Consider the following 13,825-nt stretch of genomic DNA (forward strand, 5'->3'; position numbering starts at 1 on the left):
AGTACACTTTTTATTCGCGTATTTTGACAACTAAATTAGTCCTTTTTTTTAAAATAATAATAAAGTGGCATTAGTGTGAAGCAACTGAATTAGTCTTTTTTTATTTTTTTTAATTAAAATTAGTCTTTTTTTTAATTCGTGTCTCTTGACAGCACAAGAGTTCATTTTACTTTACATCATATATGTTCTTAAAGGGCAAAACATTACAAATATATATATAATCGGGTCCCAGTGTGTTATTAAGAATAAGAAGTGCAAAATTGGGCCAAAAATCTTAAGAAGTGCAAAATTGGGCCAAAAATCTTAAAAAGTGCAAAATTGGGCTATTTCCAGAATTCTAGAAATTTAGCTGTTACATAACCCCTTCACTCTGTCCGTCGTCTGTGTGTTTGAACTTGAAGCTCCAACCATCGCGGGTCGTTGTTTTGCAGTGCGTGTAGGTTAGTTAAGGAAATGGAGGACATAGAGGATTTGCTAGTTGGGAGCGGAGGTGGAGTTCCTCCGGGGTTTCGTTTGCCCATAACAGCCGTCGGATTGAACCCAAAGAAGAACAAGAACAAGAACAAACCCAATCCCAATGGAAATAGCAATAAGCTATCTCAAATCCAAGACCCCCTTGCTCCTCTCTCTCCCAAAATCCCTGGAACTCAGGTCGTTCTCTCTATCTCTCTTTCCCTCTCCAGTGATGATTTTCTTTCGCTAACTTCTGTTTTTTTTTTTAATGCAGACTATATATATCAAGACATTTGGGTGCTCACACAACCAGGTACGTTTTCAGGATTCTATTATTACCCCATTATTTTTCTGTAGTTAATGTTACCCATGACCAACTGTGTAGATGGCCTACCAGTTTTTGCACTTTATTTAGTGTAATCTCATACTTTACCAGGAAAACCTTCATATTTCCTCAACAATTTGAATAAATAATTTTAGTTTTTCCTTCAGTAGTAAGCGGGGGAGTTTCATTTTTTGTTAAGTTTGCAAGTTTTGGATAATATGATGTGGTAAGAGGGGTTCAAATGATTAATTCAAGCAGCTGTTTTGAGAAGACAAATTCAGAGGTTTTTGTGGTTCTTGGAAAGAATAATGGAAACAGAAAAATAAATAATTGTGGGCTCCTTTCTAATAATAAGTCTTAATCTTTCTCCTGTCCTACTGCTCTTCAAGCCGCATGGAAATAGAAGACTGCTAGGTTTTTAGGGAAATGCCACACTTGCCAACTTTTGTTCCCCAACTAAGATGGCAATGTCCAAGTGAGTTATATAACATGGTTGATTTTCTACACCAATGATACAGTGTGTGCAGCAAGTGCCAAATAGGTTGGGAAACAAATGATGGGAGACAAAGTTGGGCTGCTAGGAATTTTCCATACTCTTATTATGAAAATGAATAACTGACAGCATTATGTTATATATAAAAAGTTTCTGGAAGGGGTTTCTAAAGGTTAGAAAACATCACAATTTAAGAATATTTTTAGGCTATCTTCTTAAATCAATGACCATTAGCTTGGGTGGAACCTTTGGTTTATAGCAAGGTAGAGCAGTTGATGATGAGAACAGGGTAAGTCTTCTTAATATTTGAAAATTCCTTTCCTTAAGAAATGTAGGATGTCACCAGAGAAGGAGGGGTGGGGGCGTTAAGCCAATGGCTGAACTGCTTTTGTAGATCTCCAGGCAATAAAGGTGCATCTAATTTGGTTGGTTTCTTGTTTGAAGTTTTCTTATATTTGTATCTAAGGTTTTAGTTATTTGCTGATTATCCTCTATCATCCACCTATTTCAAATGGATCTATGATATCAAATTTTAAGGTTGTTATTGTGGTTATAACTTATAAGTAGGATTTATTTGGTAGTAGTGTTTTTTATTCTTATTTAATTTGGATTTTGCATCCTTTCTGATCGTGCTGTTTTTTTTTTCTCCCATTTATAAAATAGATCATCTACTGGGAACTTCCCAATTTTAGGGAGGTTGTTGATGTAAACTCCAGCTCTTAGCTCACCATTCCATTTCGCTTGACCTTAATGTTATATAAGCATGAGATTTGGTTGTGTCACCGGCATATATTTATTTTTTTCTTTTTTCTTTTTTTTTCGGCTAAATTTATCAGGGATTGAATGAGTAAAGTTTCTCATGTTTGTATTTGTTTTCCTTGCACTTTGTGTTTATGTCAGAGTGACAGTGAATATATGGCTGGCCAACTTTCAGCTTTCGGTTATCCATTAAGTGACAATCCTGAGGAGGCAGACCTGTGGCTCATAAATACGTGAGGATCCTTTTATTGGTATCATTTGTTTAGTGGATTTGGTCATGTCTTACACTGAAAACAATGTCTTAATTTATATTTGAAAATCAATGTCAAGGGAATAATTTAGTGCTCCTTCAGTCATTGGAACATAAAGGATATAGTTTGTGGTATAGTAATATTTTTGAACTTTAGTACACCTGTTTTAAATTCTTTGCATTTAAGTCATCTATTCTTTTTGTTCTTTCCTGAACGAATCCCTTTCTTGCTTCTGATGATAACTGTCAAGGTAGTCAAATTTACTTGAGCACCTAAGAAGGCTAAAAGAAAAACTTGCGATAATGTGGACATGTGAAACTTACTTAGGCACAAGTCATCAGCTTGAATTGACTGCTTCCCTACCCTGTAAAAAAATGGTGTCCTGTCTTGTACAAGAAAGTAGCTTGCATAGATCGTGTTATGAGGAAATATTGTCATTTCTAACAATCAATGAAACTAAGTGACGAACAACAAACTGGGGTTTTCTTTACCAAAGTTGACTTTAAGCGGTCTCGTAAGAGGCAGATAGAGTGGATTACAAGGTTTCAAGTGAGATTTCTCAGTGATGATGTTTGCAGGGTGGCCTCCTCTTGTGGCCGGTGTAGGAGGGAGATAAAGAAAAGAGAAAGGGAGAAAGAGAGAGAGCTGGGCTCCTCTTTTGGTGGGTGAGAGAGAGGGAGGAGAGGTGCTGGGGGTGGGGTTGCAGGGGAGAGGGAAGAGAGTGGGGATGTCAGGGGTAGAGTAAGTCACTGGCAGGGTACAGCAGGAGAGGGGAGGGAGGAGCACCCAAAACTATTTTCTTCCTTTTCTTTTTAAATTTGATTCAGAGGGTAAAATTTGGGTTTTAGGCTTTACAAAAAATGACGGGAAGTAATTGTTGACTTTGTGGTATGAATACAATTACTCTTGACATCGTGTGGATTTATTTTTTTGGTGGACTGCATGTTTAGCGTTAATGTAAGCTTTACCACTTCAACATTAATAAATATGTCTCCATTTCCTATAAAAGAGAACCCCAATTGAGTGCTTTTAATTGGCCAGTTATATTGACTGGCTTTTACATTTTCTTTCTAAAATACCTAAGCCCCTTTCTCATCTCACATTTTTCAAATGGTTTTTTGATTTTCTTAGCTATTAGGTTGCATCTGCCACCAAATAGAATGTAATTATTACTATTGCATGGTCATCCAACCATTTCTCACCGTCACTCTCTGCAATTTTGTTCTATGACATTGTGCACTAACACATCATGGGATATTGGTCCTATGGTATTTAAACTGGTATGTCTCTGCTTTGCATGTATATTATCAAACTATGGTATTTAAACTGGTATGTCACTCTGCTTTGCATGTATATTATCAAAACTAAGTCAAGAATTAATAAGTTTTAGTATTTGAACCTAGGAGCTACTTAAAATCAATTTATTTTCACAACATTTGCAACTGCTTAATAATATATTTAAGGGAAAACAGTACGTCATATATTATTAGTAAGATTTGAGGTTTTGGAGTCACAATGTTCAAATTCTTTATGGGTTACTACTGGAGTGGCTGTATTCTGGTATGGAATGTCCATTATACTCGCTTCTGCAACAATTGTCATTGCGACTGTTCCCGCACTTTAGAATCCTTCTGCCAAAAGCTTTTGTCCCAGGTCTCTTAGTGCTTTTGTGTAGTAATTAATAGCAATATAATTTTTTTTAACGAACTACTGTGCTTGATGTATTGCAACATTGCTCCTATCTGTATTCCTCAGAAATTGTGTGCATCCTATGCTTGTCTTTTAATGCTGTAGAGCTCTCTTTCAAGCTGACCCTTTTTTGTTTACACTATTTTTAAAATTTGTCATTTTTATTTTAAGATTTCTCTAAAGCACATGTTTACCTATGATAATTGTAATTATCTGTCAACTCATAATTCTCAATTTATAGAGTTTATTACTTTATGTAGATGCACAGTCAAATCTCCAAGTCAATCTGCCATGGATACTCTGATAGCAAAAGGTAAAGGTGCAAAAAAGCCCCTGGTGGTGGCTGGGTGTGTGCCGCAAGGAAGTCGAGATATAAAGGAGCTAGAAGGTGTCAGCATTGTAGGAGTCCAGCAAATTGACCGTGTGGTTGAAATTGTTGAAGAGACTTTGAAAGGTCATGAGGTGCGCCTTTTGAGCCGTAAGACGTTGCCAGCGCTTGACCTCCCTAAGGTTCGTCTTCTAGATCTGCAATTTGGTGTTTGCATTTTATTTGTTTTCGATTTAGTTTTCTTGGAATGTTACCCATTCTAACACATTTTTTGGTTTTCTTCACTCCTGCAAAAATCTGTTTTTGTTTCCACCTTATATTGTCAACTAGTCTGGAGATGAAGTATTTGCTCTTATTTTTTTCCACAGGTGAGGAAAAACAAGTTCGTTGAGATTCTCCCTATTAACGTTGGTTGTTTAGGTGCTTGCACTTACTGCAAGACTAAGCATGCTCGTGGTCATTTAGGGAGTTATACTGTTGATGGCCTTGTAAGTATTGTGATATTGGTCTTCCTTATATATTTATATCAGATTTCAATTTAATAAGAATTTTAGTACTGCAGGTGGGACGTGTAAAATCTGTGATAGCTGACGGAGTCAAAGAAATATGGTTGAGCAGTGAAGATACTGGAGCTTATGGTAATTTATTGTTATAATTGTCTTGTCTTGATTTAGTTGAGAATGTGAACGTACTTCTTGTCTGGAGAAATTTGGTCTCAATAGAGTTCTTGATGGTACTTGGTTTTGGTATATTATACATTCATGTGATGTAATCCTTGGAAGCTTGAGGTAATGATCAAACTATGTAAACCATATCTTGTTCTTCAACTTGTGGTTAGTATAGCTGCTTGAGCTTTATTGCTCAAAATGGTAATGAGGTTCTAGTTGGTTGAGAACTATGTTAAACATGTGAGTTCCTATTTGAACAGAAAAACAAAAAAACAAAAAACAAAAAACACAAGTGTATCATGTTCCTGTATCCTGATATCTTCCTACTTTTAGTATTATTGTTTGTTGGATGTTGCAGGAGAAATAATTTCAGACAGGACACAGAAAATGATGTAATATTTAAAAAGAAACAAACAAAGTTAAGATGTTGCTTGTGCCAGTGTTTAGTTGAACAATAATGGTGGCTAACCTGATGTTTGCAGGTCGTGATATTGGTGCCAATCTACCAATTTTATTGAATGCAATTGTTGCAGAACTCCCTTCGGATGCAAGCACAATGCTTCGAATTGGGATGACAAATCCTCCTTTCATTCTGGAGCACTTGAAAGAAATAGCAGAAGTTTTGCGACATCCATGTGTATACTCATTTCTACATGTACCAGTCCAATCTGGAAGTGATGCTGTCTTAACTGTAAGTGCTAAAATGCTTCTAGTTATTATAGCTGTTGTTGATTTATCCTTTTACTTACTTCTCCCTGAGATTTAATTATAAATGTAGTGTTTCTCAAATGTACATAACTAGACTTCCCATTACATTATGGTCGCTTTGTTAAACTAAATATCCTTATTGTTTCAGGCAATGAATCGGGAATATACTGTAAGCGAGTTCAAGACTGTGGTAGATATCCTAACTGAGCTTGTGCCAGGGATGCAGATTGCAACTGATATAATATGTGGATTTCCTGGTCAGTGTTTAACTTGATTCTGATATCATTGCTCTTGTTCTTTTGATTTTTCACAATGATTCAAATTTTTGACCACCATATTCTGTGTTGATCAGTTACTGATGTAGCATATCTCTGAGGTTGTTTTTTAATTCCCATGCTAAACTTCTCATGCAACATATGTTAAAAATTTGGCTAACATGGTAAGAAGTTTCAATTTAAGATTGTGATACTATAGCACTCCAAAGGGAAGCACTAAGATTGACTTGGAAACGTTGGGGGATAAACTTAGCATGAATGGGGTACAAGTGATTCCTGGAGGTAGACAAAGTTGTTTGGAATGGTTTAAATAATTAGACACTAAGAAGCCTTCTTACTACGTACCTCCCTACACATGGTATTGTATATAGATATTTTTCCCAGTATGCTTGGCTCCAACACTACCTGATTTGTTTATTTATTTTTTAAAGAGTTCCAGATGTGCTCTGGATAAACTGATAATATGTGGATGTGCTTGGGGGAAAATAATGATTGTTTGTTTATTGAAGTAAATATTACGATCTTAATTGCCAATGTAAAAATTCCATATCTTCTCCTACTTGGTTAGCATTTTTCCTTATAGTGGAATTACTCCCCATTTTCTTCTTTAAGTAAAGGCAATTTAAGGTGGTTTAACATCATAGATAATGACGTCAAGTTCGTAAATTCTTTTTGAACAAGTTTACTGTATCAGTGAGTAACTGGTATATTTCCATGTGGTAAAACTTAGCTTTCTAGGAAGAGCATTAACAATGTATGTATAACATATTCTTGGAGTATCAGTTTTATTTGCAGTGGTGATGGGTACTTTTGAGGTAACTTTGGACTTTTGATTACTTTATTATATGAATTGAGCAGTCCAAAGAATATTACTTGAGGAGTTTAGGCTTATTTCCTGACTTCTCAGGTGAAACGGATGAAGATTTTACTCAAACTCTTAGCCTTATTAAGCTGTACAAGTTCCCTCAAGTTCATATTTCACAGTTCTATCCTCGACCAGGTATGTGAATTTTTTCCCCCCAAGTTCATATTTAACAGTTTTAGCAATTACATAAATTTGTAATAATCTGTTTTGTGTTTTATCTTGTTTCTATATTCAGGAACACCTGCTGCGAGGATGAAAAAGGTCCCCAGTACTGTAGTGAAGAGAAGGAGTCGTGATTTGACTTCTGTTTTTGAAGCTTTCACACCATATGTTGGGATGGAGGGCAGGGTGGAAAGAATATGGATAACTGAAGTTGCCACTGATGGAATTCACTTGGTAAGTTTAAGTAGTTCTTTATCATCCATGTCAGGTAAATGTATGGAAAAATTGAGCGAGCAATCCGCTGTACAAATGTGCTCCAATAATCTCCTACCTGAGATAGCTACATTTGTCAGCATTGCAGATTAGGGGCAGGCTTCTTCTGTATTGTTTATTAATTGAAACATCATGATAATTAAGCAGATATCTGGAGTCATGCTAGTTTTTGTTTTGAATTAAGTTCTTTTTTCTTTTTTGATTCAATTAAACAACTCAAGTTGTGGCTTAATTGCAATTTGCATGCATATTATTGAACAAAATTGTAATCCAGTTTGGTGTTTAATAATGAAGGTTTCAATCTCTGGATCAATATTTCATAACAATTGAGTTGAACAAATTTTATATAGTTATATTTTATGAACTCAACATTTGATAATAAATAGTTTTGGGTAGATCATGATAGAACTACTAATGGTGTTGACGTAGTTGCTATTTCAATTTTGTTGCCAATGATATTTTGGTACCAAAATGGCGGTTTGTTTTTTTGGTGTTACAGCCAACCAAGATGACCTTCTAGCCAAAAGTGCTATGGGGTTTTGGACAATTATTCAATCAATTGAAATCAAGTGATGTTTACAATTATCTGTTCTTTCTTTGCCCAAGGTTGGCCATACCAAGGGATATGTGCAGGTGCTTGTAGCTGCTCCGGAAAGTATGTTGGGGACTTCAGCTATTGTGAAGATCACATCTGTTGGAAGGTGGTCAGTTTTCGGAGAAGTGATTGAGACTATTCCTCATATAAATGATACAGTTTCAGGAAATGAAAGGCCTAAGCAGGAAAAAAAATTCCCTGGTTTGAACCATTATGAGACTAGTGCATGTTCAACAAAGTCGGAAAATTGTTGTTGTGGACCAGAAAGCTGTGGAGGACAGTCGGAAAAGTGTGCTGTAACAAAGAATGACGTTCAGCTGGAAGATAGGAACAGCAGAAATCTGATTGGATGGCTACTGAGGAAGCGAAAAAACCATGTTGAAAAACATGTTGAGAAACCTGTGGAGAATGAAATAGGCTTGGGATCCCAGAAAAAGCAAGAGCAGACCCAAGGAAGCTTGCGTGAATGGGGTGTCGTTGATAGGGCTCTTCTAGGCGGGATGCTTGTGAGCTTCCTGACAATTGTAACTCTACTATTACATCTTGGATTTAGGATTCTGTCATCTAATTAGTCTGGTTGTACTAATCCATTTTTGTCAAGGATTTTTCATAGAAAAATGTCATATGAGCTTGTCTGTCTATTCAAAAAATAGAATATTTTCGGTATGTTTGTAATATTGGACATGGTACGGCTGTTGAAACTTGAAACTTGGATCTATTTTTTTCTAAGTGAAACTGACCTCTTTTACCTTTAGTTGGCCTGACTTCCTACTATGCCTCAGCAACTTGGTCGATCTCTCATTCGGGGAGTAGAGATAAAAGAATGACTCTACATATGGGATATTGACAAACTGGATGTACATATTCAAGAAAAGTGAAAAAAATACATTATCCCATTGTCTTTCCTGCTATTATTTGCTGGGTTTATTTACTGAATAACCTTTTTCTTCACAAGAATGAGGTGAATAAGTAATAAGCTGCTCTTACAAAAATAATAAAGAAAACGAGCTGCAGGTAATAGCTTCAATCTCATAGTAGCATATCTGACTTGGATGGCAACCTCTTGAAGAAATTGACAGGCGCAGAAGGCATCTTGCTCCTGAATCGTGGATGCCGAAGCAAGTAGAGCCCAACCAGCACTGCCACAACCTGGAATGGAGTAATGTATATGAAAACAGCCCAGATCAACGAGAAGATGATGAAGATTGCTGTAGCCCTCGGATCCCTCCAGCTTAGTATTGCCTGAGCTCTTTCCCCTTGGGTTGCCAAATCTCCGACAACGGTCTGCACTCTACCCGCAACACTACGCAACCTGTCGTACCTCATCCTCACAATATCAGCGGGTCGACTTGTAGGGAAGCTGTCAAATTCCTCATCCAATTCATCCGGGTGCGCAAACTCTGCCTGTGAAATCCGAGCATCCATGTGAGGTGGGTGCCTTGGCCTGAACCTATAGTTCCATATACCAATCACAAAGAGGTAGAGGAAAATTGTGGGCAGGATTAGCTCTGGGTAGCAAACTAGTATCACAAACAAGATATGAACAAGGCATGTCGTGATTGGGTTTCTCCAGTTGCAGATGTCATTAAACCATCTGCAGACATTCGTGACTCCGCTAAGAACCGACATTATGCGTTGGAAGTTGGCTTTGCTTCTCCTCAGACTAAACATATGGTAGTCTACATCTAACATGTACTCAACAGTCTCGCGCCTGAGTGGTGGCTCTGCTCGGGCTAACCTTGCCGCGACAATCTGCATTGCCTGGTGGCGGAGCCAATCCGTGTACCTGACAGGTATAGGTTGGATATAATGCATCTTTGGAAGCAATGGCTTTCCATATTGAGCTACCATATTAACCCAAGCTGTGCAAGTGAACCTCAAAGCCAGTTGAAGTTCCCCATTCTTCTTTAAACCAGAGGGTGTGAGAATCAAAAGGGGATAGTAATGTGTATAAATCCGATCAGTTTCCAATGTTGATAACCGAATTCTCACCTTCCCAATCTTCTGATCTCTCGAGTCTTCTCTGCTTCCGTTGACATGGCAATTGTCGAAAACACCAATGGTGATGACAGTGTATGGATCGTAAACCTCCCAAGTATACTGCTCATTCCAGCGAGGTGTCAGAGTGTCAAGAAGTGTTCTAGTTCGAACCCATTTGTTCCCATACCTTGCCACACAATACGCATCAGTGGTCCTGCCCTCCTTGCCCTTCATAGGCAGCAGATTTTTGGCACTCAGAATGCCAAGCTCAAGAATTCCAACGCCCGACTTCCTCAGGTGCTTGGAGGAAGGCTGAAGATCGCTGCTGAAGTGCGTGGACTCATCAAGAACATGATAACCTGCGTCTAAACAGAGGCGAAGATGAATCTTGCTCGAGAACTTCTCTTTCTTCTTCTCACTTTCCTCTTCCACACTAGCGAAATGCCTCTGGAGATTGAACCACCGAGGCTCGGGAAGCTTATGAGTGTCAATTCTATGCGGGAGGTCTCTAACTGAAAGGATCAGCCTTCCCAATATCTCATCCTTTCCGGGACCAACTTTCTCATCAACTGATATAATTATGTAATCTTCAAAAGGCTCAGATGCCACAAACATGAGCTCGTCATTCCACATTGGGTTAATAGTACGCACTTGGGAAGGCCTTGTGACCCTCAGCTGATTACCTAGCTGTATCTTCACATATGTTTCCAGAGGCCGGTTTCGCTCTGAAGGGACAAGATCCTGAGCTTCTAGAACTTGAATTCTAAGGTAATATAGCTTAGGGGAGAAGTAAACCTTTGATCTTGTGGTGGCAAGATTCATATGGCTAATGTCATGGGCATCAGAATGCCAAGCCTCAGGAAAAGCCTCATCAGCCTGCGTCCCAATCCAAACCGCAAGCATAACCTCTCCTCTAACTTTGATTCCCTTCTTGTCCTCCAACCTATACCACTGAGGAGCCAAAGGGCTATCCGGCGGCACGCGAAGAGGGACTTCAGAGAGATCAAATTGAACCCTCCCCACAAAATCATCCTTGCCAATATCCTTATCTTTCACAGTCACTTCTAGCGCATTGGATTGCACCCTCTCCTTGGAGAAAGCGAAAATTTGCATCCACACCGGGTTTTGGTTCTTCTCCAAATGCTTGGTGACCCCTTTGTAGTTCCCAAGCTTCACCTCCACATAAGGGTCAAGGCTGCCTGAGACATCCATGGTTGGAAGATCTCTAGCTTTCACCACACTCACATACAAGAAATGCATCTGCTCCACCAGATCATATGTGCTTGAGGTCTTGTCCCCTCCAATGCCTCTGTACCTCAGCCGCGCCGCGAGTGGTGGACTAGTCTCCACCAGCGCGAACTCCGGGTTCTGCCTCGGAACCTGTTGCATATGCATAACCGTGGCAGGACCCGCTCGCGCGAAATCTGTCCTGGTTTCGACGGTGGGTGCCTTCTCCTTCATATGGTGGGTCTCAAATCCAAACCCAGAAGACATTGGAGGAGGATAAGCCATTGAAGGAGGAGGAGGACCACCACCACCACCTGCCCCAGTGCCAATGGAGTGGAAGGTCCTCACTTCCTTTTCCTTGCTCTTCTTCTTCATCTTCTCATCCCCAAAATGTTCACGCCTAATTTCCTCATCAACCCTGTTGGTATTGATTTCCTGCAGAGGAGGAGGAACCGGAGGAGGAGGTTCTGCTTTTCCAGAGCTAGTAAACTCAACATTACCAGAGCCATCCTCATGCTGTGCAGGAGGGGCATAATGGTCATCTTGAACTGCATAGATTCTGAGAGCAATATCACCTTTGACATTGGAGAAGAGGCCTCGTTTGTCAAGAGGGTAGCGCTGGATTGTGGCTTCAGGCTCAGAGAAGGGAACAGAGACGCCTGAGATTCTGACTCTGCCGAGGAAGTTCTTGTGGTGACCACTTTTTCTGTCATTGTAAACAAACACATCAATGCTCTTGCCTGGAAGCTCTCTTGGGTTGTTGATGTTGAAAACCAGCTTCTCATTCCACTGAGGGTTGAGGTCTTTGGGCTTGGTTTGGGTCCTCTGTCTCTGCCCCTCAAAGTCTACTTCCACAAAAGGACTTGCAAACCCATCACCATCTTTGGGCATGAGGTCACTTGCATCATGAACTTCAACAACCAGCTTGTTCATGGCCGTTGATAACTAATTGGACCCTGAGAGCTGAGAGCTAAGAGGTGACAGAAGAATTTTATGGTCTAAAATGAAAGGGAAAGTGAGAGTTGGGTTGTGAATAGCAGTGAAGAAGAAGAAGACGACAGAAATGGTGGTAGGAGAGAGAGGGGGGAGAGAGAGAGAGGTGGGGAGAAGAGTAGGCGGTGGTGGTGATGAGATATTCATTTTGGAGTATGAAGACAGAAACAAATGTTAGAAAGGAGGGTCGTTTGGTGGTGTGAGGTGGCCCCCTTGGATCATATGGCCTTTGATTGATAAAGATTCTAGTGGGTACATATATTTGAGCTTTTATGAGAAAAACAGGGAGGAGAGCTATTATAATGCTGTCCTCATCTCTTCAATTATAAGCCTAATAATGCTGTATATTGATGCATCGTCATACTGTAAATTTAGACCGCACATTTTAACAAGAATATCAACTTAATTAATGATTTAGATTTAATCTGTCGACAGAAGTATCTCATATTCTTATACGGCATGTCAACTAAACATTTACGTATACATTTTGTGTTGTTAGACAGTTTCACAGCAAAACATTTTCTTGTTTACTTATTGATGATGTATACAACTTATGTACTGTTCACTAAACAACGTCGTTTCGGTGTTTCACTTGTATAGCGAAATCTCATTGATTCAGGGGGTGGTACATGTGGATCCCTGTGCTTTTGAGAGAGATGGGGTTGATGGAGATAATGTTTAGGTGGAGGAGAAGAATGCTAAAATAATTCTTAGAGGGAAGTGAAAGCGATCACTTCATTGATGAAACATACACACTTTTTCCAAAAGCAACGTATCCTTTTTAATTGGATCTCTCCCTGTCAAGGAATTAGGCAGATGCATTATTAATTTCAAACTGTGGATGGATTGTTGTCAAGTCTTTGGCTAAAAAGGTCAGCAATATCATAATTCTCCTTTTGCCTAGAAAAAGTAGAGAGGTTTCCTTTGAAACAACCTATTTATTATTTAATTTACCCAAATAAATAAAATAAAATAAAAAGAAAGGTTTGGCTTGGTATTGGGATGAGAGGGTGATGAGCCGACTCAGCAGAATTGCTTTACTGGTTTGTTGTTGCATAAAATATAGACATTAGTGAGTTTTGCTTTTTGAGCAAAGCCCAAATCTTTGAATTGTGTATGTTGCTTCTCTTATGTGGGACGAAAAAAAACCAGCTTCTAGTGCCAGTTTGACTGTCAGAACTTGGTCATTATAAATCAATTTGGTAATGCGCTGGTGGCTGACAAAAGGCCAGGTGTAGAGAAAATGATGCATCTAGTGGTCTGCCAGTTGCAGGCAAATTAAATATTTTGCTTGCAGTAAATGAAGGTAAACAGAAGAGGACATATAGAGAAATAGACATGTAATACTAATACCTAGTATATGAAGTTTTTCTCTCGTATATATACGGTGATAAAGATAGACATATAATTGTATACAATTGAACGTAAAAAATAAATTTTTAATAATCTCTATTAGTGGTGAACGAAAAAGAAGTGTCATACGGACCGTATCGGTCCTGCCCAACTTGTTTACTGTTTAGAGCAATCCACTTAATGAACGGACGTATCTCACATAAGTTTTATTCACCTCCATTATGCGAGAAGAGGGCACAACAAACCTCTCACATAGGTTTTATTCGTATTTCAATCATTCGGATGTCATCCTTCAAGTATTATCCTTGCAAAAAAAAAAAAAAAGTCATTGAGATTGGAAGTTTTGTTGTAAAATGTACACACAAAAACAAACAAAAAAACAACCGATGTGATTAATTCTACCACGGGATGTTCTCTTATGGTTGATG

The 13,825-nt window shown here is 38.8% G+C and overlaps 2 protein-coding genes across 2 annotated transcripts; one reads left to right on the forward strand and one right to left on the reverse strand.

Moving 5' to 3' along the window:
- On the forward strand, window positions 357-8,598 carry LOC18791691 (threonylcarbamoyladenosine tRNA methylthiotransferase). Its single transcript, XM_020554577.1, has 11 exons — window positions 357-651; window positions 728-766; window positions 2,172-2,263; window positions 4,231-4,480; window positions 4,667-4,786; window positions 4,861-4,936; window positions 5,449-5,657; window positions 5,823-5,931; window positions 6,857-6,949; window positions 7,050-7,210; window positions 7,856-8,598. The coding sequence occupies exons 1-11, from the start codon at window positions 454-456 to the stop codon at window positions 8,414-8,416; spliced, it is 1,908 nt and encodes a 635-aa protein (XP_020410166.1). The 5' UTR covers window positions 357-453; the 3' UTR covers window positions 8,417-8,598.
- LOC18791649 (FT-interacting protein 1) lies at window positions 8,661-12,386 on the reverse strand. The gene has a single exon (XM_007225230.2). It carries the CDS (start codon window positions 11,982-11,984, stop codon window positions 8,874-8,876), a length of 3,111 nt encoding a protein of 1,036 aa, XP_007225292.2. The 5' UTR covers window positions 11,985-12,386; the 3' UTR covers window positions 8,661-8,873.

Source organism: Prunus persica, chromosome G1 (assembly GCF_000346465.2).
Source record: "Prunus persica cultivar Lovell chromosome G1, Prunus_persica_NCBIv2, whole genome shotgun sequence".
Taxonomy (NCBI): Eukaryota; Viridiplantae; Streptophyta; class Magnoliopsida; order Rosales; family Rosaceae; genus Prunus; species Prunus persica.

Bases quoted from the DNA above. Each gene is read 5' to 3' on its own strand.
- LOC18791691 (XM_020554577.1), top strand. From the start codon at position 454: ATGGAGGACATAGAGGATTTGCTAGTTGGGAGCGGAGGTGGAGTTCCT. The intron at 5,658-5,822 runs GTAAGTGCTAAA...TTATTGTTTCAG, and splicing joins GAAGTGATGCTGTCTTAACT to GCAATGAATCGGGAATATAC. The intron at 6,950-7,049 runs GTATGTGAATTT...TTCTATATTCAG, and splicing joins ACAGTTCTATCCTCGACCAG to GAACACCTGCTGCGAGGATG.
- LOC18791649 (XM_007225230.2), bottom strand. From the start codon at position 11,984: ATGAACAAGCTGGTTGTTGAAGTTCATGATGCAAGTGACCTCATGCCC.